Raw genomic sequence first — 26685 nt, forward strand, 5'->3', positions numbered from 1 at the left:
CAAATAGTGGAGTCATTTTGCGATCAAAATTCAAATGCTGAGTCATTTATACTCAGCAAGATAAAATGAATGGATAGTACTGACCGCTAGGTAAAAATAATACAACAAATACAGCCCACAAAAATTTGTTATCAGAAGTTCTTTAAGATCTTCTCTGCGGAGACTCCATCAGCGACAAGAAGAGAAGTAACCTCCTACAAGAAACAAGATCAGAGATCCTTAGTTTCCTTTCTTAATGCAAATGGAAGAAGATGCCTACTTAATGCAAATCAAGAAATATCTAAGTGGCCATAGTTTACACTTCTGGCACACTAGTTACCTAGAAGAAGAGAATTTTCATCTTCTTAATTATAAGGCAGTAATTCCAGTCAAGTGCTTAAACAAGTTTACTTTTTAAATCAACCTTCTTTTTTCGGGTTTTTTCTGGGTCTCAAACTTCTACAAAAATCTCTCCATCTTCACAAGTCAGATTATATTTGTTCATCACATCCATGATAAGAACGTGTTCCTAAATCTATTGGGCATGACCACACTTAGTAGTTGCTCCACCACCAGGTGTCAACAACCAACATAAACAACGGATGTTAAAAACACTACAAATAATCGCTTAATAGCCTATTTCTTCACGACACGGTCAAATCTAACGACAGTAGAACTCCAAAATACCTCAGCCATTGGCTTCTGTCCACACAGAACTGCACCTGTGGATTGTGGGCTAAAAATCTTTTTCGCCCTAGCAAAGGCAGCCTGCAAAAGCAATCTTATCAGGATATGGATAACAAATTTCAAAAAGCAAAGAAAAATTGAGCTACTGGAAATGAGCAGTAAAACTGTGAATACAGAATATCTCATCAAGGCAAAATCTGTGCACAAAAACCTCGTCACGTTATGACATGGTGAATAAGCTCATACCTGGACATATCCCTGCTCCCCAGTCCAAGTTTGATCAGGCTGAGATAGTACTGGCACAATTTCCACTCCAGACAATTCCCACTCTTTAAACCTATCCTGTAGTGAAACAGATAAAAGCTTTCATTTTGGGAAATTTGAAGGGAGAATTGTTGTTTTATTTGCTTTGCTTTAATTTTTTTTGTGTGTGTGTGTGTGTGAGAGAGAGAGAGAGAGATGGTATTCAATGCCAAGAACAAAACCTGATAAGCCATCCTCTTAAGATTCCTGGTGCCATAATAGAGTCTAACATCAGATCTCTTATCAGCACCAAATCCAGACTCAATCAAGGACCGAATTGGGCTGCACTCCATTAGTAGGTAGGAAGGAGTTAATTATACAGAACAGAAGTATATATATATATATATTAATACTCAATTTACCAGAAAATGATAACAGGGGCAATTCATTTTCTACTCAAGAAATTCTTATTTTGAACCAATTGACCAGACACGCTGTATTTGCAATTTGAGTCCAGCACAAATCTCATCCACTTCTAATGCATAAGTTTGTTCAGTCACTCCTATTTCTCTTGATTCTTTTCTTCCATATCAGGCCAGTATTGGCTGTATGTTAGTTACTATGAATGAAGACGAGTTTTACCTACAATTATTGTTTTGGAGAATAAGAAAAAGACAAACTTACCGTCAGACATATACATCTAAATCCTCAAGGACCAATTGTCTCAAAACCATTCCAAATATGGTATACAGATACAGTCTTATTTTCTCTAGCATTTAAATAGGCCTGCTAATTTCATGGCTGACAAACAGTTCAGTGAGCAAATTAGCAAATAAACTTCACTAAGCTTGGAATCTGTCTTGAACTACAGCTTCTGATAGCTTGAACATGCTCAACTGTGTAAAACACAAACAGTCAAAATAGTCTAAAATTTACCAACCCCATAAAAAGTTAAAAGTTTATTAATTACAATCATACCATGTGCTTAATTAGTGAGTATATAGAAGGAAAAGTTCACAAGAAACTGATCAACTAACAAATGATTCGCAAAAAAAAGCTGATTTTGAAGATCAGAAATCAGAAAACTTTCAAGCAAATATAATCAAAAGCTCAATGCCCCCATAGCAGTAAAGTTCAATACAAGTAGATATCAAGAAGAAGCAAATACTGCTTTTAGATGCTTGCAAAAACATGCAGCATTTTAACATGAGAAAAATGTGCACACAAGGGAAGGGAACCCCCCCCCCCCAACCAAAAACAAAAACATGAGTATACACACACACACAGAGGAAGAAGATCAACAAAAACCTTACTTAGAAGCATGTGCAGACAAAGCAAAAAGAAACAAATACAAAATCCAGTATCTGATTTTCTTTCCAAATGTTGAAATTAGCTGTTTACTCTTATACTAAAGTAACATGCCAAGCACTCAAAAGCATTGGAATCACTTCAACTCCTTTTCTTTCTTCACAACCGAAGCCTGCAGCCTGACTATTTTTACCCCATCATGTTATCCCTAGCTCTCTGCTAACCAACCCAACCAAAATGTTTGACACAATTCAGCATCTTTCTTCTCCTAGCCAACAAAAAGCAAACCCAGGCCTTTGACAATTATAACTGAATTAACAGGATTCTTGCAGCCCAATAAAAAATGGAAAAAGGTTTTTCCTGATTAACTGGGAGTCTAAGAATCTTCAAATTCCCTAATCCCTATTGTGAAGTAAATAACAGTGCGTCCAAAGCTCACATCAAAAAATATCTCACAAAGGCAGAGAAGACTATAGACAGGCGAAGCATTTTTTTTTTTTAATAAACAGGCCAAGCTTTGTTCTTTCCAATTGAGATCATACTAACTAATTAGGAACTGCACCGTGCATGGTGATGTTTCTTCCAATAAACTTACAGCTCCAAATTCAAACTTTCTGAATTTACCGTAGATATAAAAATTTAAATAGTGATTTTATCTGTTTTTCCCAATTTTTACCATAATATGAAATCAGGAATTGGAAATTTTTTTAGAGAATCTCTAATATTACCTGATTCCAGATCCAGTAGCGAAAATAAGCACCGTCTGGTAATCCTGTGGCGGAGAAATTTGATCAATTTCGAAACCTTTCCCCATGGCCGGAGTCAACTCCACCACATCACCTTTTTGGAGTCCACATAGGAGCTCAGCGGTAGAGCCGGCGACGCTTTTAACTAGGAATTCAAAAACACCTTTAGCAGCGGCCAAGGACGGTGGCGAAGCAATGGCGAGAAAAGACGGTTTCTCGGAGACGGGGACTTTAAGCTGGAGATACTGGCCAGCCTTGGTATAAGAAGCGGCGAGGTCAGGAGAATCGGAGACGTCGACAGTGACGTGGAAGAGCAAATCGGCGGCGGGGGAGACGGTGAGAAGAGGCGCAGAGGTCCAAGCGGTAGTGTCTTGCCGGACGGCGGCGGCGGCGGAAACGGAGAGTTGGCGGCGGAAAAGGTGGAAAAGGAGGGGTTGGGGTTTTGGTCTGAGGAGGGTGGTCATGGGAAATGATTGACTACGGCAGGGTGCATGGGAACTTATGCGAGGAAGACGCGGGGTTGGAGTTGGGGAAAGAGTGATTATGGACATTTTTTCTGGTTTTTAAGGTAAAAAGAATAGTAAGCACTTTAGTTTGCTGTTTGAGTTGGTCGTGGAGGAGACTAGTAAGCTCCGCCGCCGCAAAGGGTGGTGGACTGGGGAGAAGGGAACTGGCCTGTGGGCTGTGGGTCAAAATACGCCGCGAGCGCGATGCGCCGGAGTAATTGGGAGCTTCCACGTGGCATTTCTTGATAAGTAGCGGGCCCTACCAGTTGCTCCAATTTTGCAGGAGATACCAAATGCAGACGCCAGAACTAGAAGCGTAAAAATAAGCACAGACAGATCAGTAAAATGAAGCACGGAAACAGAGAATTACAACCTACGTTGGAAGTTTACCTGATCCGAGGAGGAGATTGTCAAACACTTATATTTTGTGATAAAGATTGATTAGAAGTGAAACGTCTTGGCCTTTTTATATTATACTGGATAAAGAAGAAAACATTTCCATACAAAAATTTGATTAAAAGTGCAACATCATTTCAAAAACATCAGCAACACATATTATAGGATAGCTTCAAATGCAGTCAATACAGGAACAGTTACTTCACAGCTATTTCGTCCATGGTTGATATTTGTTCTAACAGCAGATCATTAAAGTTTGTTCCAATTCAGGTTTCCGTGACAGTTTCATGCCTCGGCTGTAAGATACAAATGTAACAGCGGATCATTAAAGGTTGTTTTAAATCGGATCATTTGCACACCCCATTTGCTCAAAATTTTGACAAATACGAGGTAAAGCAACAGCCCGCATGTCAAAAAGCTAATGACACAGAATAATTTTGTGCTGGAAAGATGGATCAGATCATTGAGCCTAGTTCTTTGCAGATAAAAATTTCATAATTTTCACTCCCGCTTCGAGTACACAAGATTCAGGAAAAGGGGAAGAAAGTGATTCAGAAAATTCCATGGCTGCTGCTCTAGTGTTTCTAACATTAAATTCAGAGGCAAAATATACATGTCCGCCACCGCCCTTATTGTATGACAAGACAAGGCATAAGGGGGCTTTCGCAGGGGGGGCCTTGCACTCTCCGGCTCCATGTCCGTCACAATCCCACACCTTCAGTTGATATATAAAACAGAAACAGAAAAACCTGGACTCCTCAGTTCCCCAAAAACCTCAAAATATAACTCCTGATCTTGGCCAAAGCCAGAAATTTAAATTATTGATTTTCAGAATCATCAGTTAAAAAGGGTAAAAAAAAATAAAAGTCACTAAAATTCCTTATGCTGCAGATTCCTTGGCAATCTTCTCAGCTTTAGCAATGACCTCGTCAATGCCACCAACCATGTAGAATGACTGTTCTGGAAGATCATCGTAGGTTCCATCCAAAACACCCTGTAGAAATCAACAAACAGAAAAACATCAGCATATCATTTGAATTCTCTGAATAAATAGGAAGAGTCAAAATAGCCAGAGGAGTCATAATGGAAAGTAAAATGATGCAAATGATTGTTCTTAGACCAATCAAATTTCAGACTGAAGCTATACCATTGCAGCATAATGTGCAATTACATCTGCAATTGGATAGCTGAAGCAGAAACCCAATGTTTCTAAATTTCACATAGTTCAAGAAAACTAGGATTCAAAAGAAAAGCTTTCACAATTAGCACCAAAGAAATTCATGCTTTGACATTGTCAGTTAAAAACATGGGTCATTGTACCATCAAAAGTTTATATAGGAGTTAAGACATAGCATTGCAATCAGAAGAATATTCTAAATCAAATAAAGAAACTGAAGTAAAAAGCTACTCCCAGGTTCTGTTAATCCAACCTGAGATTCCCAGGACACCACATGGCATATCTATAAGTTCAAAAAACCGAAACATTCAGGTGGAAAGGGACAGTGGCAAATGTAGTGCAGACCATACATGGGCTAAAATGAAACGATATTTACCTGGAAACTGGCAATGCTCTCCTTCAACTCAACATATTTTCCAGGGGCACCCGTGAAAACTTCAGCAACATGGAAAGGCTGACTCAAGAACCGCATCATTTTACGTGCACGGGCAACTGTCAATTTGTCATCTTCACTGAGCTCATCCATTCCAAGAATGGCAATGATATCTTGCAAATTCTTGTAGTTCTGAAGGACCCTCTGTACTCCACGAGCAGTGTTGTAGTGATCCTCTCCCAAAATGTGTGGAGAGAGCATACGTGATGTGGAATCAAGTGGGTCAACAGCAGGATAGATACCAAGCTCAGAGATCTGGACCAAACATTAAATCATCAATAAATGTAAATTTTCATGTGGTCTGAAAACTTTTAAGACTTAAAAAGTCCAATTACCTGTCGAGACAAGACAGTTGTGGCATCTAAGTGAGCAAATGTAGTAGCAGGCGCAGGATCTGTCAAGTCATCAGCAGGCACATAAATAGCTTGGACAGAAGTAATGGAGCCTTTTCTTGTGGTTGTGATACGCTCTTGAAGGCCTCCAAGATCTGTAGCCAAAGTTGGTTGATAACCGACAGCAGAAGGGATACGACCCAACAAAGCAGACACTTCAGAGTTGGCCTGAAGATATACAAAGTTAAGTTGAAAGTATTCAGGAGAAGGACAGGAAAATGACATGAATTACAAGCATGATCATGTATTTCTCTTAAAGGCAGAATATAGACTTAGTCAATAAGGGCCAAGCAGCAAAAACTAGCACGAAAATTCCATTACACAGGTGCACCCACCTGGGTAAAACGGAAAATATTATCAATGAAGAGAAGCACATCCTGCCCTTCAGCATCTCTGAAGTGCTCAGCCACAGTCAAACCTGTCAATCCAACACGAGCACGAGCACCCGGGGGCTCATTCATTTGACCATAGACAAGCGCACATTTGCTTTCAGCCTAGACATTCATCAAAACATCGACACATTGATAAACAGGGTTGATAACCTGATTAAAAAATACTAGTCTACAAATAATACTAATGTATTTACCTGCTTATCACCAAGCTTAATAACACCACTCTCCATCATTTCCCTATATAGATCATTACCTTCTCGAGTTCTTTCTCCTACACCAGCAAAGACAGAAAAACCACCTGGACAAGGAAAAAGAGCACAATGCAAATGTTAAACTAAGAAAACTAGAAAATTAACCACTGAAGCCAGAATATCTCCTAAAACAACCAACCATGGGCTTTTGCAACATTGTTGATCAGTTCCATGATAAGCACAGTTTTTCCTACTCCAGCACCACCAAACAATCCAATCTTGCCTCCCCTTTGGTATGGTGCAAGCAGATCAACCACCTGAAAGAATATTTAAAAGAGGGTAAACTCGTTATACCTCTCAAACTTACACAGACTTGACAGTTAATCGAATAGAGCAAATGAAATTACATTTTCTAAGGATATAGGATAGGCTTAGGTATGAAAAATTGTCATTGTGACATTACCTTAATTCCAGTAACAAGAATTTCTTGTTCAGTCGACTGCTCAACAAAGGCTGGAGCCTCGCGATGGATTGGCAAATAGTGTTCAGTTTCTGCACAAGTATCAGTTGATTTGTAAGACACAACCCCTTCTAGGAAACAAGCTGCAATTCACATCATGCAATGGCAAAAAGTTTACTTACTGATTTCGCCTCTCTCATCAATAGGTTCTCCGATAACATTTATGATTCGTCCAAGAGTAGCTCTACCAACAGGCACCTACCAGTAGAAGGAACTTGTGAATCAAAATGGTATGATCACCACTTAAAGCACATCACACCTCGAAGAACTATAGTAAGGATATACCCCAGAAGAAACTGCAGACATAAAACCCATTAAAATGAACAAAACAATGCACCTATTTCCGTTATGAATAAGAATTAGTTAGTTCAATAGCTCAAGATTCTGACTTTATAACTAACCAGCAGCAAATACTTAGAAAAAGGTCCCAAACAACAAAACAAGATTTGCAATGCCCCTAAATTCCTTTCCTTTCCCACAAAACCCCTCTCACACGTCAAAACAATTTTAAGGACTTTTCAAATATGACCTTTCATCTTCCATTATCCATATTATATCTACTACTATCCACTACAAGCATAAGGTAACAACTCTATTCACCAATCATATGACCGTCGTCCAATACAATCTAATTTTTTCCAGCTTTCAAGGACCGTCAACTGATTGATTTGGGTTCAAGGTTCAGCCACCAATTGAGACCATTTCACATATCTCCAGTAACTTAACAAATCGTTTCATTGCACATACCATACATCCTCACATTATCCAAAGCAAAATGTACAGATCCTACCCCAAAATCCACCCAAACCTTCTAAGAGGATTCAATTCCCAACCCAAGATTTCCAGATCTCACAATAAAACAACCCAAAAACCCCTCGAAACTAACCCCATTTTCAAAAACGAACCCATAAAACATCTTCAAAAATCAAGTCTTTTTCTCAATAAATCCATCACTCACAGTAATAGGAGAGCCCGTGTTGAGCACGGCCTGGCCACGAACAAGACCTTCAGTACCATCCATAGCAATACACCTAACAACATTCTCCCCGAGATGCTGAGCCACCTCAAGCACGAGCCGGATCTGATTATCGAGCACCTCCAACGCCGTCAAGATCGGAGGCAATCCATCCTGGAATCTAACATCAACGACGGCACCGATCACCTGACAAACTTGCCCAATAGCACCTCTTCCAGTAAAATCATCAGTTATCTTCCCACCAGTTCCGCCGGCCGGCTTAGTGGAAGGAGCGGAAGCACTCGACGAGGCAGCAGCGGAGGTAGCGTAGTGGGCGGCCCGGTTAAGTAAAAAGCCGGCCGGGGAAGGTCTTGTGGAGGATTTGGCGGCGGAAGTGAATGAAGAGGATGTACGACGGAGAGAGGACGTGGAGGAACGGAGGAGTGAGGCAATTAGCCTCCGGGAAGCCATGATGGTGGTGGCGTTAGGGTTTGGTCAATAGAGAGAGAGAGAGATGACAGTAGAGTAGAGAGAGAGGAAGAGTGAATAGGGTTTGAGGAGAAATGTATAACTAGCGAGATTAGCCTGAGAGTGAGAGTGTAATGATTGTAGAAAAGTAACCTTGGAGCTGTTTTTACTGCGGTGAAAAAGTGGTATTACATGATTTTCTTTGACTTTTTTCCCCCAGAATATTCTCATTCCCAGATGAGCTCCTAAATATGTGATTATGCAAATATCATTGGATAACTATTAAGAATTAAGCAAATTATTATTGGAATATGAGTTTTAACCACATCTGGTCCATGGTTTTAGATTTTGAGAGCGAAAGATTAGGATCACTAACACACATTCAGTGTTTAGGTTAGACTAATTTTGGTGCACGAGTCTTATGAGTTATGAGATGTTATGTGCAGTAAAAAAAATCCAATTAATTACCTTGATAATCTTTTTATATATTTATATATATATATATATATATTATATATATATATATTATATATATATATATATATATATATATATATATATATATATATATATATATATATATATATATATATATATATATATATATATATATGCCATATATAGTATATATTTAGGTTTATCACATACTGCTCTTTTTCTTAATATATTTGCTTTTAGGGGGGATTTTGTCCTAGTAATTCTAAATTCTAGTGTAGTTCATGCCTCATGGTCATGTTTACAAGTTGCCCTAATAGTGGTCGATAACTTTACAGAATTTGCATTGCAAATTACAAGAGAGAAACAACCAAACACAGTAAGATATCACGAGATGTCATCAATTTTAATGTATTCATGGTTTTTATGATAATGTAGCTTGAGTATATATATACAAGCATTAGAGCAAGCATAAGATCAAGAATAGAAGGATTTCTTTCGAAGGCAAAATCTTGGAGGTATAAAGTAATTTTCTTGTAGGACTTAAAGACAAATAGTTTCAGGTCTACAATTTTTCTTTTTATCTTAATTCATTTATGCTCATATATTTTATGGATTAATCTTTTATACACTGACAGTTTATACATCATCATCATCAGATGCACGACAACTCATCTGAATTTAAATTTAAAATTCAAATTTTATTTATGTGTCATGCATCCAATCTTGATAATATATACACTGTCCGTGTATATAAGATGTACTCATATTCTATATGCCCTCTTTATTGACCAACGGAGAAAAAATTGGATTTAGATTATATCCACTGGTCTAGCAGTATTGTGATGAATTTGTTTGCGTGTCCATGATTTAAAAGAAAACAATAGGCAATCTCATAGTTCGTTCGAGCCATCTGAACTCTGAAGCATCATCCCCTTGTCCATTGGTTATTTGGTCGGTATCTCAGAAAGAAATATTCCTCATTTGATGGTGCAGATGACAGGAAAATCAGCTTCCTTTTTTTTTTTTTTTTTTTGCATTTGATTGGTTTACAAAGCAGTCGAGAATTTCAAACTTCTGCATGCACTTCTTATGCACTACTGCTAAAGTCACATCAAGATTTCAGGAAAAAATTCTTGCGCACTTGGAACAAGTTTGGTACGTAGCTAGTAACAGAAGGTTAAATCCAACACATTTGATTACTCATTTGCTATTTCTTTGATTAGCCTCTAGGAATGTCTCTGTTGAATCACAATATCAAATGCAGCAGCAAGGGTGAAGCAATCTTGAACAAGTGCTCTGTCTCTTGGATAAGATGCTGCAACTTCTTGTTAAGGGAGCAACTTGTGAGACTGATTCAATATCAACTTCTTCAATCCTTTATGTCAAGCAATTTGCAGGCCCTCCCTAATATACTCTAGAGTTCAGCCATAAGACTCGAAAGATTTTCTAATAGAAACATGATGGCTGCTTATCCATTTTCCTCGATCATCCCAGAATAAGTCTAGCCTCTCTTGGGCTGCTTTAAGCAGCACCATCCGTATTCAATTTCAGTGTACCTAGAGGAGAACGAGACCAATTAACCAACGGGGGTTCATTAATAAAAGCATTGGAATGATAGCAAAGGTTAGTTTGCTATCCATGTGTACTCGACAATACTAGGAATAACAAAGATACAGTGCTTTAAAGGAAGGCATGCTGGATTTGCATAGCTGACATTAAAAGTCAAACCACTTGAGTTGCCCAGATAATCAGGAAGAGCTCTATTGGGATTAGGATACGCAACTAGAGGAGACCTTTCCCAACTCTCAGTTCACTTTAGCTGTAAGGCTTCCTATTCGGCTGAACCCTGCTCCTATCTCTATATTGTGCATATGCCAGCCAGCGGACTAAAGTATGAAGTATGAACGATGGGTACACTAGAACTATACGAAATACATTTTCAGGATAATTCTTGCTGTTAGGTTTAAGGTTCAAATTGTGGAACTAGCAATTTGGAGTAGAAAGGATATGAAGAGGGGTGGAAGGAAAAAAAAGTAAAGAAAAAGTCATTGAATGTCCTATAAAGTGCCAGTTAACAATGAAGAACCAGGGGCGGGAACGGTTGCACTTAAGTGCATTTTGCATACGATGTAACTCTGTTTGTATATAGTGTAATTTACTTTCAACAACGTGTAATTTTAGAACAAAATTTTGTGGATCCCACACATGTTGTTAAAAACGAGGTACAAAATGAGATCTGAACCGTACAACTTTTTTTGGCCAAATCTTGGCTGTGAACTGCTCAATGACGATTCGCCTGATGACCGTTCCTGCCCCAAATCCAACAATGAAGGCAGGAACGGTAAATTTAGACTTTCTAGGCTATGAAACACGACTAGTAGTACCTAAACGTGTTCCAAGACTCTTAGGATATTCTATGCCAAAGAACTCAGTAATACCTAAACAAGACCAATTAACTAATGTGGGTTTCTTAATAAAAACATTTGAATGATTAGAATTAAAAGCTTTAGAGATCTCCCTTAGTTCTTGCAAGCAGCCTTGTTTGGATTGCGGTTTTCCGTGATCACATTTTCCTATTACCTTTTTCTCTCACATACATCAAATCGCTACAGTATTTTTTCCATGAAAAATCATGAAAAATGCAATCCAAACACAAAGAGAGTGCTCCAAGGGAAGGCATGTTGGATTTGCATGGTTGACATTAAAAGTCAGCCACTGAAGTTGGTCTAATTGCTGTCAGATTTTGGGTTTAAATTCTGGACCTAGTAGCTGAAATGGGAAGGGTGAAGGAAAGACATTAAAAGTCTAAATTGCACGTTAAAATGAAGAACCACTGGATCTAGTAGTCTCGGGTTATAGGTCGAAAATTCGAACCTCACTTACAGTGAAAAAAATTTAAAGGAGGTGTCAAAATACTCTTTTGGTCTAGCCAAATCTATATACCTGCTAGCCACTTACACAGTCTCCCTATAAAATAAGTTATACAAAGGTTATCGTTATCGGAAAAAAAATTAAAATGATGGATTGTCATACAAATGTTATGGAAAAAAAAGTTAAAATGAAGGATTGTAAATTTAGGTTGTGTTTGGATTGCATTTTCTGTCATTTTTCATGGAAAAATTACTATAGCGATTTGATAAATGTGAGAGAAAAAGATAATAGAGAAATGTGATCACGGAAAACGACAATATTTTTCGACGGAAACAAGCAATCCAAGCATGGCCGACTTTCTAGAACATAAAGCACAATTAGTAGAGAACCTAAACATGTTATTGGACTCTGTGGATTATTTCATACCAAACAACATGTGTTGTGACCCAGGCCAGTAATTGGCCATGTCCAAAACAAAAACATTAATCAAGCCAAGTCATAGACCATCTACTTTTGACCCAATCCGGCCCATTTTTAGTCATGCAGCTTGGATTTGGCGGGCACTTTTTCTCAATTGCAAGCTGCAACTCCCGCCAAAATCCCATAACAATTAAACAAGAATTCGTAAAGCAAGTTGAATGCCTCGTTGATTTCAATCTAAAATCCCTATCTGGAATTCGCTTCATAACCTTCTACAATTGGGATTTTCATCTTCTCATAAAAAAAAATCCGATTTTTCTCCTCAAACAAGATAAATTTCAGCAATAAGCAGAGGAGCTAGCTTTCATTTTAGGGAAAAACGAAGAAATGAGCGCTGTCAATATCACAGATGTCACAGTTCTGGGTAATCCGGCGCCATTTTTGAACCCTCTCCAATTTGAAATCTCCTACGAATGCTTGGTTCCCCTCAAAGATGGTAACCTTTCTGTCTACCTTCCTCAATTTCCTCACAGATGCTTATTTATCTCGTTTTTTCTGTTATTTGCAAGATTATTTGCTTATTTATGCATTTGTGCATTTGACGTGTTGATATTTGTGAATCGAGGCTATGTGATGAGGTTTGATGCCTGAAAAAGGAACCCTTTTGCAGAACCTTCAATTGAGGCTTACTTTCCTTGAGACTGTTGATTTTTCTTTTCATATCTAGTTTAGTTATCGTATTTATGGTAAGAAATTTTGTCTAATATGTAATGAGACTAGCTGAACAAATTAGAATTTGAATAAATGAAGTTTAATTGGATTAGCTTATCGCTTGTACCAATTGCCATGATAATGCATTTCTTTGAATAATATTTTTAGGTGCTTATTAGCCTTTATTCATATTGAGGTGGAAGTTTGCTAAGGTTTTATCATGTGCTAACGCTGTAAAAGGTTTCTGGATACTAAATATGTTGTTAATCAGATTCGTATATAGGAAAGTTCAGGGCATGTAAGTTAACCAGGGGTTTAATTGCTGGTGGTTTCGTGTGCTTTCATGAAGTCTATTTTGTCTGAATATCTGTTTAACGAAGAAAACAATCCCTAGGCTAGAGATTGCTTGCTCTATCTTGCAAGTGTATGCTGACTTCGCAGGGAAACTAATGAATTCTTGTTGGTGAATCCCAAGTATGAAGAATGTATAAGAATAAGCCTTGACATGCTTTTTTAGTAGACAGCATGTTGTCTGCTTGTCACCCAATTTGTACTGGTTTTATGAAATGAGCCAATGGAAATAGCTATTTCATGTATGGAAAGGCTTGGAATGGGGTTCAGTGGGCTGGTAATAATACCGCAAATTTTGTTTTTCGTTGCACCTTTTGTATGAAAATGAAATTATATTAGCCCAGATATTCTTCATTCATTAGAGAGATGCTTGTGAAGCTGTCTTAGTACTTGTCATTGAAGTATTACTTCAGTCAGTCAGCAAGTAGAGCTAACTCTTTCGTTACCACGTAATCGAGGATCTAGTGTAAATTTCTGATGACAGTGGAGTTAGAAGCTATTCTTCTATACTTAGGAGGTATACGACCTGTTGCCATTATTTCTGATGATATGGAGTGTGCACTTTAATGGACGTCTGACACTCGTTAAGTTGGTTTTTTGAATCAAGTTTGTCTGAAATGAATTATTATCGCATTACAAAAGTGAACAGAAGTAGTTGTCTGTGTAGAGGAGAACCAATATAGAATTCAAATATAGTGTAACTGAGGATTTTTTTTTTTTTTGTGGTTGGTTGGGGTTTGAGGGGTTCTCTAAGGGAGTATGCTCTCAATACGTGAAACCATATGCGTGTAAGTGGTACTGTCTCAGCAGTTTGGATACTTGGGCGAACTTCTCTTATCTCTTTTTTTGACCTACCACGAAAATTATGGTTGTAATTGCAAGAATTAATGTAACTATAGTTTTCTATCTTCTAATTTTTGTCAACTTGTAGATTTGGAATGGAAGCTAACTTATGTAGGATCTGCTGAGGATGAAACATATGACCAGCTACTAGAGAGTGCACTTGTTGGACCAATTAATGTTGGCAAGTATCGATTTGTTTTTGAGGTAACTTAAGCCCTCTCCTAGGAAGTTCAGCAGTTGACCTTTCCTCTGGATTGCTTCTGCTTAGTTCTTACTCTGCTTCTTTTGGTTTTCCCATTGTGTGAGACAGGCAGATCCACCCGACCAAGCGAAAATTCGTGAAGAGGATATTGTTGGTGTCACAGTAATTCTGCTGACATGTTCTTATGTTGGACAAGAATTTGTTCGAGTGGGATATTATGTTAACAATGACTATGATGATGAGCAGCTAAGAGAGGAGCCACCTCAAAAGGTTTTGATTGACAGGCTTCAAAGGAACATTCTGGTCGACAAGCCCAGAGTTACAAAGTTTCCAATAAATTTTTATCCCCATAACGATGATAATGGTGAACAGCCCCAGGAATATTCTACTGACACTGCTACAGGCATTACTCATGTGGAAGAACAAGTTTCATCGCCTGATCATCACTCTGAGGTGCAACTTCCTTGAGTCCGAGCACTGAGATTTTTGCTAGATGTCTTCAGCAAATGTTCAAGTTACAAAAAATCTGGGCACATTAGTTCTACCATCTGAATTTATTGCAGGAAGAAAGCACCTGCAGTAGCTGTTCCAAGGATTGCTATCCAACTTGTCCTTCATTATTATACTTTAAGGGTGTCCAGCGAAATTGTTCAATTCACCTGTCAATTTGACAATTTTTTTGTGGACTATAATGTCACAATCTCCTTCAAGTGGGGAATGATGGTGGGTATAATCTAGCATTTCCATTCCCATTAAAAATCTCCTAGCTCATGTCGATCAATCTACAAAAGTCCCATTTAAAGTTCTCTTTTGCACAAACAACGTGTATTTCCATTCCCATTCCCATTTGAAGTTCTCTTTTGCACAAACAACGTGCAGTAACTCAGCAAAAGTATCAAAAGGGACTCTCTTAAACTCCCATTACTCACAGCCTTAGACTTCCTTAACGATTTATTAGGTTTGGCCCTAACAGCTGAATGCAATATGTTCTCATATTTAGTTTTGATCTTTAAAGACGATACAAAGTGAAAAAAAAAGAAGGAAAAAATTGATGCTCAAAACCGTTAAGAAAAACTAGCAATCCGACATTGGTTATCCCCCTCCCCCCGCCTCTTCCTTTCTTTTTTCTTTTTTCAGTTGAGGATAAAGTAAAATTTGTTATAGAGTAATTGGCGTGTTTAAAACCATAGTTGGCCATCAAGAGAGCCTTAAGGCTCTACTTGGATGTAGGTCAAGGGGTCGAATCTCTTGGTCTATATTCTAAAAATTCAGGGCTTCCTGGAATGTTTCATCAACGGATGCGTAGGCACCCATCTAAACCGGTGGTGGTTCAGTCCCCCCAAATTCCCCCCTAGTCCCGTTGGATCAAGCCTCTCCTTATAGTATAGAGTAGGAATAAGTCTATCATATCCGGGGGAAAAAAAAATTACCGTGTTGAATTTTCCTTTTTATGTTGGCACTGAACAACTTATTTACAGATGTAACTAGGTACGACCTTGTTTTCATTAATCTTTAGAATGGTAGATAGCTTAGATTGATTTTCCAAAGAATTATGAGGAAATTATCTACACAATTTTTCTCTTAATTTTTTGACAAAAGCCATTGTGTAAGATTAATCTAACATACACACACAAAAAGAAAAGAAAGATTATTCTAACACAAATTAAAATTAGGATACATTTTCTAATTGATTACAATTTTCAAGAACTTATTAATTGCCTCACATGTTTGACACTTTATAATGCATTCCAAATTTATTTTGCATTTTTGGTTCATGATTAATTGTACTAATCGTATGAGAGTGAATAAATTAGTGGCATGGTCTTTACCATATACAACATCTTGTCACGTTTTGGTATCTAGCGCTTATTACCAGAGACTTATCCTATATTCCTATGCCAACCAGGATTTAGAAACTTACCATATAGGAAACCAGGCACTATATATATGTATATGTATATATATAAACCATGTATAGGCTCTCACCATTCATTTGTTCTTTCGTTTCTTTTAGATAGTGTTTGGTTGTGGCTCCCACCATTTATTTGTTCTTTCGTTTCTTTTAGATAGTGTTTAGTTGCAAGGAAAGTGAAGCATTGTTTAAACTTCTTGGATAGATACTATGGAAGTACTAGTGCATTGATTAGAGACTAATACATTGAAATAAAAAAATACATTCATTTGCTAAAATATTAACTAAAAGGAGCATAAAAAATAAGTAATAACATATTTAATTGCACAATTATTTCAAAAAAAAAATAAAAAACTAACATGAAAATAAAGTTGAATGCATTGACGTTTATGCTATTGCATCTAAGTAATTTATTCAAAGTCAAACCCTAAAAATAAAGAAAACACAAAAATACATCACTGTCAATAAACTAAAAATTATTTTTTTATTAATGAATTGGAAATTCTTATTAGTTACTATCCTAATGAGACTCAGACTTTCATAAGGAATTTAAGAAATCCTCCCTGTAGTTGTCATCATCAATTCATCATCAACCCTGTTTGAACCGCCAATGTTATAATGCCTCTTTAAATATATAATTATCTTATCAGGTGGATAAGTTAAAAATATCTTTGCTTTAGTCTCATCCGTCACAAGATTCTCAAAAATTTCGTAAACACAATTTTCATTCAAACCTTCGATCAACTGCCTTTATGTCATTAAGCAAAGTAGATGGATTGATAAATGCTTGTTCATTTTTTCTATCAATTGCTTCTGCCATTTGCTTGATACTTGATAAAACTGTATTCATGGTCTGAATGTAGGTTTTGACATTTTTTGCACAATAAGTTTCATCCTTATCAGTTGTGTTTGAGGATAAAGCGCCCCTTAACAGCAATTTGTTGGGGAGTTTCCTTAATTTGACTGTTATATTCACCTTCATCTACTTCCACCACATCTTCCAACTCATTTTCATCTATGGTTCCATTCTTTCTCATTTGTTTTGCATTGATATCAGGACCGCCACGATATCATTCACCAGTTGCTGCATCACTTCCACAAACGATTCCCAATTCTTCAAGCATTTCAATGCATTTATGTCTTAAATTTTTTACTCTTGGGCGTGCCTATAAAAAGAATATATAAAATTATGTAAACTTTAAGAATAATTTTAATAAATAAACATAACTAGAATATATAGAATATGAGTTACCTTTACATATGTTTCCCATACTTCATCTGTGCATTCCACTTTCTTCGTTGTGGAATTAAAAATAAATCCGCTTTGAGACAACATTTGCTCAATGTCTCTATAACCCCTTTTGATTGTTTTCATACAATTTATCACATTATTCTTGTTGACTTCAATATTAAATTCTTTTTTCAAAGCTTTAGCCGGCAGCAACATATGCTACATATTTGAATCTTTTATTGCATGACTTATTTCCTTCGTGGCATTGAATGGCAAGACCGTCCACCAAGCTTTTATCCATTTCAGCAGTTCATATTCAATTTTTTTGCTTGTCTTAATGTGATTGAGTAGCATTATTAAATTGTTCCATAGTTATTCAAAAAAATTTATCCGTTGAGATTTTCCCATGACTTGTTTTTCCCATGATTTTTGCTGGATGAGTTTTGCTGGATGAGTTTTGCTAGAAACTTGGTAGTCATGGGAAAATTTGTTCTTATGGATCCTACTGCTTTCTTGTCAAAAAAACGGGAAAAAATTGCAAGAATCATATCTTCCCTCACTTTTCCTGTAACATTCCTGTCAACCAAACACAACAATTCAAATTTTCCTAGACTATTTTCTTGTCTATCAAACACATATAGAAAACTTAGTTTCCTTTTTCTTTACATCACTTTACTTTACTTTTCTCGCGACGTACTTTTTTGCACAACTTTCTTGTCAAACAAACAGAGCGTTAATGTTAATTGACATAGGAGTTTTTTGCTAAAGTAATTCAGTTCTAGAAAAATATTCCCAAGATAACACAATTGAAATAATATACCGTTTCTAATGTATTTGATGCTACATGGATTTCTAGTGCAAAATATTGAATCAAATTTCTACTTCTACAACTACACGATACCCATCTTTATTCTATACTCTTTTCTTTTTTTTTTTCAGCATTATAGGAGAAATTTTATTAAATGTGCTGCACTGAATCTACTTAAAAATAATGATAATCATTCCAAACTTCATTGTTACAAATTAGTGTTCTTTATATAGAATTTTAATGGGGTAAATTATTTGCCTTTGTTTTACTATTGGTAATAGGATGATTATTTTTTAAGCAAAAAAAAGATTTTGAAATTGGGCATGCATTTTCCTCTTCTTTTGTTATCAAGGTGGTATCTATTATTGTATGACCATACAAATTATTTCAAGCATTTTGGTTGTCTTGATATTTTTGTCTAAATTTAATGCACCACTGATCAAGCACTCAAGACATGGTTTTCAATTTTTTTCCAATATTATCCCCATAAAAATTCCCATATATCGGTTTCTAGCTTTTGAGTTGACATTTTCCTTTTTTTTTCTTCCCTTCCTACAAAGATATATCCTTTTTTTCCTCCCTTCCTACAAAGATATATCCTTGTACAATCAATTGTTGTCAAGTGACTTTTTCCTTTTTTTAGTCCTTCCATTCTTAGTGAGATATACCTACATAGAATAAATTTTTATTGGTGTTTTGTTCCATATTACTTTGTAAGAAGATTTATAGTTATTTAATCAGGATTAGAAGTGACTAAGAAAAGGTAAAGTATTATATTAAGAAAAGATTGGAAGCCTTTTGAAAAGGGAAAATAAAGGAAAGTTTGAAAAGTCTTATGTAGATTATACAAGTTATTATAAAGGGAATATGTTTTAAAAGTGTATTATTATGGGAATAATTTTTAAAAACAAAGTTATTTTAGTAATCCTAAGACCAATAGGATTTGAAAACTTACCAGAAACCGGGAGTTACAAGTTACAACTATATATGGGTTACAACTATGTATCGTAAGCATCCCCATTCTTTTCTTTTCTATATTTTTGTGGATTATTTTGAAGTTATATAGGGAGAGAATCATGGAGGGAAAGCTGATTGTAGTTAGAAAGTTGTATGCATACAATTTAAGGGCAGACTTTTCCATCATTGAGCAAAATCTTGCAACTTATCGCTTCATAGCGGTAGATACAGAGTTTCCAGGAACAATATTTCGCAGCCAAGAACCTTATCACCAGCTCTCACCTGAAGAAAATTACCAGTTGATGAAAGAGAATGTCAACAGTCTAAAACTTACTCAGTTGGGCCTTACGCTATCAGACTCGAGTGGCAAGCTTCCTAATTTGGTTACTGATAGTTATTTCATATGGGAATTTCAATCTTTTGAAAGCACATGAAATTGATTTTGTCAAGAATTTGGTTCATGGTATCAGTTTTGTAGATTTTGCCAAGTTTTTTTATGGAATCAGGGTTGGGATTTTCTTTAAGATCATTCACAGGGTGCAAAAGAGAGTATGATCCTCGCAAACTAACGTGGGTGTTCTTTCATAGCACGTATGACGTGGGCTACCTTATCAAAGTTCTAACTCAGCAAGATTTGTCGAAAAATCACGTTAGATTCATGGCCTTAGTGATGATCTATCTTGGGACTTTAGTTTTTTATGTCAAGGAAATTGTTAAACCATTGGGCTGGCAAGTTGACCTAGAGAAAGTGGCAGCGTATTTGGGGGTTAATCGAGTGCAATGAAATTTATGAATCTTAAATGCTGATAAAAGTGATATTCATATACTAATAACTAAAAGCAGTTTCTTTTTTTTTTTTCGGGAGGGGACTCAATCTATAAAACTGAATGTTCGATAGATTTGTTCAAGTAACCAGTAATCAATCTGTTGATGCTTACCTTCCTTTTATCGTTCCTCAAATTTCAGACGTGGACTGCCACTTGATAAGAAAGTTGAAGCAGGAGAACAAAAAAACTGAAAACGGGCTTCCTTTGTCGCAGTGAAGCAAGTGCCATCTGATAATTACAGTTCTAGAAGTAATTAGGGATTCTTTTACTAACTTCCTTTTGTTCTGGTGATTATTCCTCTGGTATGCTGCAACTTTGAATTCTATTCACTGCCATTCTTGCCTACAGACCAGACAAAAAGGGGAAAAGGAGAAAAAATGTCATTAAGTTAAGAAGTAAATAGGCAAGTCCCTGTGACATAACAACACAATTAAGTTAATGCAGGAGACAAGACTGACATAGTGCCTCTTGATGAAGATCATTTCGAGTATGTTAAGCAAAAGTACCAAGTCCTTTACCCAATGACCATACTCAAAATACTCTGGTAAAGTAGACTAGTATGACACAGGTCCTACTACTAAGTGTCCCTCGAAATTCTTACTTTTTGCCACAATTATCAAACCATTCCTTTCCCTTTCCTGTTTCCAACCTGTCCAGAATTTCCTGATTTCCACCCTACCAATCTCTCAAAGCATGAAGATTGCATCCTTCCCAGCTAAGCTTCCAATATGAGCCTTGGTCTGACTCCCACCCTCCCAGAATGGCTCAATAATCCAAATACACCAATCCTCTATTAATGGACACCTCCAGGCTAGACTGACTGATCCCTTACCACAACTTCTGATCCCACTTCATCCACTGATCATCTCTGTTGAGGGTTTGACAGCAGTCATAGCTGAGGTTGAAATCACCCCTCCTAAGTCCTATCCCTCATCATGTTCCTCTTAATCCATCCAGCATGATCCTTGCCACACCCTCTTCCCCATCCCTCAATGTGGGTAACTTGTGATTATCAATCAACAAAACTCCTCAGCTTTTTGTGGGAGACAAAATTTGTCTAAAGAACGCAAACTTGACCAATGTTAACTTTGTGAAACGTGTTGAATATTGGCTAAAAGTTAACTATTTGCCAAAACAGTTATGAAATTCACAAAACTGAAATCAGTTTGTATACTAATTTAAGTTGGATTTTATTGCATATAGAATAAACATTTAGTTACAAGTTACTCCACCTAATTTGGTCATTATCCAAAAAGAAATACTTGTTATGCCAAAGTAAATGTCTGCCAAAGGCATACCTCATTATCCCAATCAGTGCACAGGTTTACTGTAACAAGTGCTACAACTTGCACTGAAAGGCCACATATGATTCCCATCCAAAGTCCCTGTAGGCAGTTAAAACTTGAAAGTGTCAATCGTCAAAGGCACAAAATTTTCAACATCCACTGATAGGAGTGGGTGGGGGAAGGGGATACCATGCCTCCAATGTGGAAGAAGAAAGCAAGCAGAACAGCTGAAGGTATTCCTACAATATAATAAGCTCCAAGGTTGATAAATGCACAGAGGTTTTGCCATCCACATCCTCTTGCAGCCCCTAGAAGTAATTGGCAAACATCAAAGAAACATTCTGGAGATTGCCACAGCAGGCAATGAAAAAGAAATTCCAAGATATGCTTTTACGGTAAGAACAAAACTTAGCAACCTGATAAGACACATTGGAATCCATCAAAGAAGTCAGATAGTGCAAGAAGAGGCAACATCTTAGCCACATATCTAACCACCTCTTCTTCATTGCTATAGAGCTTTCCCCATATATGCCGAACCAGAATGGTTGTTGTTCCAACAATTGCGCCCTCTGTAAGGGCCACTATGACTACCACACCCAATGCTAAGCGCGCGCCTTGTGGATTTCCAGCGCCCAATTCATTTGAAACTCTCGTACTAAAATGATTACAGGGTAAAATCATTTTCAACCAGCTAAATGCATGGAAAACAGTAATCAAGAAAAATAGTTCGATCCTTGAGGTATCCGTTAATTAATGTCATTGTTAAAACTTTTTTTTCTTCTGTCATTGTTAAAGCTTAAAAGCATCATAAGAACTTTGATTGGGTTTACTAACCTTATGGCAGCACCAAGACCGACAGAGATCATATAGACCATCCAACATGTATTGAGGCTGTCAGAACAAGAAAAAACAACTGATGTAATCAGAAAAGACTAGTATATAACGTCTTTCAAGTGCGCCTGAAGCTTTATTTATGTGAGCTAGTATAACATCTTTCAAGTGCTGTAATCTGATATATTAAGTTCAGTAATAGAGACAAACCTGATAGATAGGACTGATGTTTCTAGTTTTGGATTTGGCAAAAGACCAGATAATAGAACAACCATCTCAAATGACCAATACTCCAAACTGTGGCTCAAACAAATAATGATAAATTGTCAACTAAAGAAAAATGTTGGGCGATACATGATAGAATAACCAAAAAAGAAGGTGGGGAACAAAAAACATGCATCCATTGTTCCTTGATCTGTACACATGCTTCGTGGAAGGTCCTTTCGGAGATGCATAAAAGCTTCTCACCAAACAGTGCTATACATGCTTCAGTATGACAATATCCTCTGTTTTTAGGTTAGGTGCCAATACCATACAACTTACCAAATCATGATAGCTGAAGGAATTGCAAGTTTTATAAAACTGACGATACCAAGCAAGGCCTCTTGAGAGAAGCCAGTCCAAGTACTTGAGCAAGCTGGTGAAAACTTGATGTACACCGTCAGCAAAAACACATTAACCCAATATGATATGCCATTTGCAAGAGCAGCTCCTCTGTTTCCAAATCCAGTTTTGAACACAAGAAACCAGCATAAAAGAACATGAAATAACGCTGTAATGCCAGAGCTCATCATCATAGGAAACACAATATTTTGAGTCTGTAAAAATCTGTTGATGCATTGAAGGAGGGCATAGGCAAAAAGGCCTGGTATCATTGACCGATTAAATTTCCCAGCTTCAATAGATATCTCCTGATCTTGACCAAGAACTATTAGAATGTGGTCTGTGTAGAACCAAATCAATGCAAGGAAAATGCTTAACACTAGAAGAACTATCATCCCTCGCTGCGTATAGATGCCAAGCATGCGATACTGTTTGGCTCCATAAGCTTGTCCACATAGCGTTTCCAGTGCACTTCCCATTCCTAACTATCAAAACATTGTTAGAATACAAGATTCCGAGCTAGTGAACACTGAGATAAATCGAAAAAGTTTCTGGGCTTTCAACTAGAGACAACAAAAACCATGTAGTATGTCATAACATATATAGCAACTATGCTTTACGTGACATACTGCCTACGAAATTTGATCCTTGACAAGGCTATAATTATACTTTTACTGACTAAAGTTGTACTTATTGGAATAGTACATTGAATTAAGGAGTTTAATATCTTCATTCAAGAGAGAAGGGGGGGGGGGGGTGTGTGTGGGGGTGCACAATACTCTCTTCAGTGCAACTATGCAAGTTATGGGTGGAGAAAGTTGCTTTCTGCAGTGGAGCAAAACATGAAGCTAATTTTCATCTATTAGTAACAAACTATAATATTCCTTAAAAATCCCTCTTGATTTCTTCTTTAAATCAGGTTCTGATATCAAAACCAAAGATCGGCAATTCTGGAAGTACATGATTAGGGACATGGGCATCAATGCATTACATGCCAATGAATCTACAAATCGATGATTATGGCCATGACACCTTCCTATGACTTATCCACGAGGCTGGCATAGCGGCATTCGAACTGCCAATTTCATGTTTAAAATAGCTATCTGCTACTAAGCTGCTATCTTTACTTAACATGATGATTAAACAAGGAATACTTTAGTCATGACTTCAAATTGAATCGCAAGGCTGATGGAATTTGAAGCAAAAGACAGACGAATAAAGCCAGATAATAGAATTTACTGTTTCTTTTGTAACTAACTATAATATCTAAGTTAAAGAAGACATAAATCATCACCAATTTTGTTATTTTCTTGATAATCTTTGAGCTGAACTAAAAACAAAATAAAGGGTAATAAATGAAAAAAAGATTTGGAAGGGACATAGACTTACCAATACGTTGAATCCAGTGACTGAAGCGAAGGAAGTAGCCATCGAAGTACTTGAAAGAGGCAGCTCCCCAAGATGGCCGACAAACATGATCGAAATAATTTGTAAACAGTACTGCAGAATGCTCACTGCAATCAGAGGCAGTGCTAGTCCTAGCTGCCTCTTTACTTCTTCAATAATCTCCCCTCTATAACAACCTTGTTCAGATACCTCTCTATCAATCCAGTGGCTTCTGCCTTGGCTTGGGATCAAAGGGGCTACAGGGCTCGAGTCATATCTGTCCATTCTCCTTCTTTTCCCAATCAATAATGTTCTTCAGTCAAGATTCTCTCTCTCTTTAACTGCTTTTGCAAGTCTTTTATCAATTTATGATGAGATAATCATATTTCAAGTATTAATTGGTTTATTATTAAGGCAGTGGCTCCCACTTAAGTATAAAATGTAATCCAGCAATGCTACTGAAGAATATTAGGAACTACAGCTGGGAAGATTTAGACAGCAAGATTACGAAAATCTTAGCCTACAAATGGTGAAAAAAAAGAAAAAAAGAAGCACTGATTGAATATTTGTCAGATTGACATTTTGCATATAGTAATCTTCACTGCAAGATATCATTGTAATAAGAGTACGAAAATATGAAAAGATTCAAGGTGATTCACTCTGATCAACCAATCATCGGGAAGGATAACTCTTTCGCCAACTCCAGTGGAATTCGTCCTTTACTTTTTGGCATTTTCTGCTGGACATGCCACTTGTCGGTTGATTCGGCCATACGAAAGCCTAATGTTGTCTTGTCAAGAATTAATAATTATGACCCTTTGAGGATGTTCAAGGCTAATGCTTGAGTTACATTCATTACCCTTTAAAATAATTCGTCTTGTCAATCATGGAGATACATGTAGTTTAAACAATTGGGGTAATACTACTTGTCTCTGTCACCATGAATGCAGAAAATGTCAATATATGGATTGCCTTGGATTGGATGAGACAAACTGTTTCTTTAGCGGACTGCGTCCCATCCGCAGAAAAGAGTATCGCCTGTGCATTTTGATTTGGATGGTCAAGTGAACAGCAAATTTTGATTTCTATTAAAAGGAAGAGCCCAAGTGTTTGATGATACTTCCAAGTTTCAGAGAAATGACAACAAATCCACATAATAAAGTATAACAGGAAGTGGCCCAGCCCCCTTCTTTCCTCCTTAATTTAATTCTTATGACCTGGAAGAGTTCTTTACATCGATTGATATTATTGTTCTATAACCAGTGCACCAAACTTGAAAAACTAGCGTAATAAACATGAAAAAGTATAACTGGAGACATCACATAATTCTAGCAATTAATTGTACTTATATGAGAAGAGAACATTACTGATGACATTAGGATGAATTCTTTAATACATCTATACACATGTACTGCATCAAAATGTAACTTGCATATGCTGATCTCTAGCCAAGTTACAGTGTTGATACATTTCAAGTAGAAAAGCTTATCCATACGTCGTTGAGCAAGTTTTGAGATGAAAAGTTCAATCAAAGCACATGAAATAGGCATGCAAATGACATAAAATCTCACTGACTATCCATTCACAATTCAAATTGCAGAAAGCTATTTGAGACAGTGGAACAAAATAGCGCTCCGGTCATTAATGCAATGAGAGATTGACATGAAAATGGAGCATAGAGATGAAAGAAAGAAAAAGGAAGACGGAATTTCTTGGTTTAGATGGTAAAAACTGAAGACAGAGGCTATCTAGTTTATCCTAGAGTCCTGTGATCTTCTCATCATTGTTTCACCACAAAATAGCGATGACGGGAGGGCCCTCCAATGTGATCACTGACCAATGCAGCAAACAAGCTGAATGCTCCGTGTTTAGCCAAATGATCAACGCATTGGTTTGCCACTTTAAAGATGTATTTTATCTGGTTTTAAGAAATCTGCTGACCTCAATGCCTGCTGTCACCAAGAATGGTATAAAGCACAAGAGAGTCTGAATTTATTTCCTCGAAACAAATCGGTAATAATCTGTGATACAGATTCAGCAATGAGACGTGAGAATCTTTTCTGCAAAGCAATCATAATCCATCTCTTATCGGCCAAACTTCAGTTGTGTTTATTGTTGCAGAGCCACTATGTCTGCTGAAACCAAGAATTCATTCCCCTGTGCGAAAAACTCCCTCAGCACCTGCTAGACTTGTACACATCCAACAGCTCAAAGATCAGTCAGATGTTGGTATGGCAAGGAATCACTCGGAACAACTGCAAGCATTATTAGAGAAAGGAAGACTGGAGATTCATTGCAAGATCAGGCAGAAGCAGTGAAGATGGCTATGACAAAAGCAGCCAACCAAGGCTAGAGTAGAGGAACATCCTAATTGAGATTGAAAACAAGAAATTATTAGGGTACATTCAGAGATTAGGCCACAAAGGCAGTCGAATACCAACAGTTATAGATGACATACAGTCCCTCAGTAGATTGTTTTTACAGTGCTCTTTTTCTTTTGTTAACATAGAAAAGACTGATAGCATTATTCAGCTTAGCAAATATGCTCTTAGCATTTGGATAGATAAAGAATGGGTGAACCCTAATCTTCGGTGCTAATGCATCGGTATAGATGA

At 37.0% G+C, this 26685-nt stretch overlaps 5 protein-coding genes across 7 annotated transcripts; 2 read left to right on the plus strand and 3 right to left on the minus strand.

Moving 5' to 3' along the window:
- Window positions 1-15: 15 nt before the first annotated feature.
- Window positions 16-3648, minus strand: LOC113719438 (fruit protein pKIWI502-like). The gene is made up of 5 exons (XM_072073506.1): window positions 2946-3648; window positions 1152-1251; window positions 913-1008; window positions 667-747; window positions 16-194 (listed from the first exon to the last, which is right to left on the minus strand). The coding sequence occupies exons 1-5, from the start codon at window positions 3512-3514 to the stop codon at window positions 132-134; spliced, it is 909 nt and encodes a 302-aa protein (XP_071929607.1). The 5' UTR covers window positions 3515-3648; the 3' UTR covers window positions 16-131.
- A 767-nt stretch (window positions 3649-4415) lies between these two features.
- Window positions 4416-8495, minus strand: LOC113719437 (ATP synthase subunit beta, mitochondrial-like). Its single transcript, XM_027244642.2, has 9 exons — window positions 7929-8495; window positions 7093-7168; window positions 6914-7002; window positions 6650-6767; window positions 6454-6557; window positions 6203-6361; window positions 5811-6035; window positions 5419-5730; window positions 4416-4859 (listed from the first exon to the last, which is right to left on the minus strand). Exons 1-9 carry the CDS (start codon window positions 8394-8396, stop codon window positions 4746-4748), a joined length of 1665 nt encoding a protein of 554 aa, XP_027100443.1. The 5' UTR covers window positions 8397-8495; the 3' UTR covers window positions 4416-4745.
- A 3866-nt stretch (window positions 8496-12361) lies between these two features.
- Window positions 12362-14903, plus strand: LOC140032743 (histone chaperone ASF1B-like). The gene is made up of 3 exons (XM_072073503.1): window positions 12362-12618; window positions 14116-14231; window positions 14338-14903. The coding sequence occupies exons 1-3, from the start codon at window positions 12510-12512 to the stop codon at window positions 14695-14697; spliced, it is 585 nt and encodes a 194-aa protein (XP_071929604.1). The 5' UTR covers window positions 12362-12509; the 3' UTR covers window positions 14698-14903.
- Window positions 14904-19183: 4280 nt separating this feature from the next.
- LOC140032744 (protein DETOXIFICATION 16-like) lies at window positions 19184-25114 on the minus strand. Of its 3 annotated transcripts, none has more exons than XR_011836652.1 (9): window positions 24074-25114; window positions 22625-23169; window positions 22292-22378; window positions 22085-22141; window positions 21667-21905; window positions 21440-21558; window positions 21263-21349; window positions 20076-20306; window positions 19184-19419 (listed from the first exon to the last, which is right to left on the minus strand). XR_011836652.1 is itself a non-coding variant. In XM_072073504.1 (8 exons), the coding sequence occupies exons 1-8, from the start codon at window positions 24353-24355 to the stop codon at window positions 20256-20258; spliced, it is 1467 nt and encodes a 488-aa protein (XP_071929605.1). In that variant the 5' UTR covers window positions 24356-25114; the 3' UTR covers window positions 19897-20255. The 3 variants fall into 3 exon arrangements, 1 of the variants encoding a protein (XP_071929605.1); XR_011836653.1 differs by having other exon boundaries at window positions 22625-23165; window positions 24074-24205; XM_072073504.1 differs by lacking the exon at window positions 19184-19419 and having other exon boundaries at window positions 19897-20306.
- On the plus strand, window positions 19257-19571 carry LOC140032742 (probable CCR4-associated factor 1 homolog 9). Its single transcript, XM_072073501.1, has one exon. The coding sequence runs from the start codon at window positions 19257-19259 to the stop codon at window positions 19569-19571; it is 315 nt and encodes a 104-aa protein (XP_071929602.1).
- Window positions 25115-26685: the final 1571 nt, after the last annotated feature.

The sequence above is a fragment of the Coffea arabica genome, unplaced genomic scaffold, assembly GCF_036785885.1.
Source record: "Coffea arabica cultivar ET-39 unplaced genomic scaffold, Coffea Arabica ET-39 HiFi ptg000035l, whole genome shotgun sequence".
In the NCBI taxonomy this organism is placed as follows: Eukaryota; Viridiplantae; Streptophyta; class Magnoliopsida; order Gentianales; family Rubiaceae; genus Coffea; species Coffea arabica.

Excerpts from the sequence above, each read along its gene's own strand:
- LOC113719438 (XM_072073506.1), bottom strand. The coding sequence starts at position 3,514 with ATGTCCATAATCACTCTTTCCCCAACTCCAACCCCGCGTCTTCCTCGC. Across the intron at positions 748-912 it reads GGGAGCAGGGATATGTCCAG|GCTGCCTTTGCTAGGGCGAA; the intron begins GTATGAGCTTAT and ends TTGCTTTTGCAG. Across the intron at positions 195-666 it reads GACAGAAGCCAATGGCTGAG|GAGGTTACTTCTCTTCTTGT; the intron begins GTATTTTGGAGT and ends TGTTTCTTGTAG.
- LOC113719437 (XM_027244642.2), bottom strand. The coding sequence starts at position 8,396 with ATGGCTTCCCGGAGGCTAATTGCCTCACTCCTCCGTTCCTCCACGTCC. Across the intron at positions 7,169-7,928 it reads ACACGGGCTCTCCTATTACT|GTGCCTGTTGGTAGAGCTAC; the intron begins GTGAGTGATGGA and ends TTCTACTGGTAG. Across the intron at positions 5,731-5,810 it reads CAACTGTCTTGTCTCGACAG|ATCTCTGAGCTTGGTATCTA; the intron begins GTAATTGGACTT and ends TGTTTGGTCCAG.
- LOC140032743 (XM_072073503.1), top strand. The coding sequence starts at position 12,510 with ATGAGCGCTGTCAATATCACAGATGTCACAGTTCTGGGTAATCCGGCG. Across the intron at positions 12,619-14,115 it reads CTTGGTTCCCCTCAAAGATG|ATTTGGAATGGAAGCTAACT; the intron begins GTAACCTTTCTG and ends GTCAACTTGTAG. Across the intron at positions 14,232-14,337 it reads AGTATCGATTTGTTTTTGAG|GCAGATCCACCCGACCAAGC; the intron begins GTAACTTAAGCC and ends TGTGTGAGACAG.
- LOC140032742 (XM_072073501.1), top strand. The coding sequence starts at position 19,257 with ATGGAGGGAAAGCTGATTGTAGTTAGAAAGTTGTATGCATACAATTTA.
- LOC140032744 (XM_072073504.1), bottom strand. The coding sequence starts at position 24,355 with ATGGACAGATATGACTCGAGCCCTGTAGCCCCTTTGATCCCAAGCCAA. Across the intron at positions 22,142-22,291 it reads ACATCAGTCCTATCTATCAG|CCTCAATACATGTTGGATGG; the intron begins GTTTGTCTCTAT and ends TTGTTCTGACAG. Across the intron at positions 21,559-21,666 it reads ATTCCAATGTGTCTTATCAG|GGGCTGCAAGAGGATGTGGA; the intron begins GTTGCTAAGTTT and ends AATTACTTCTAG.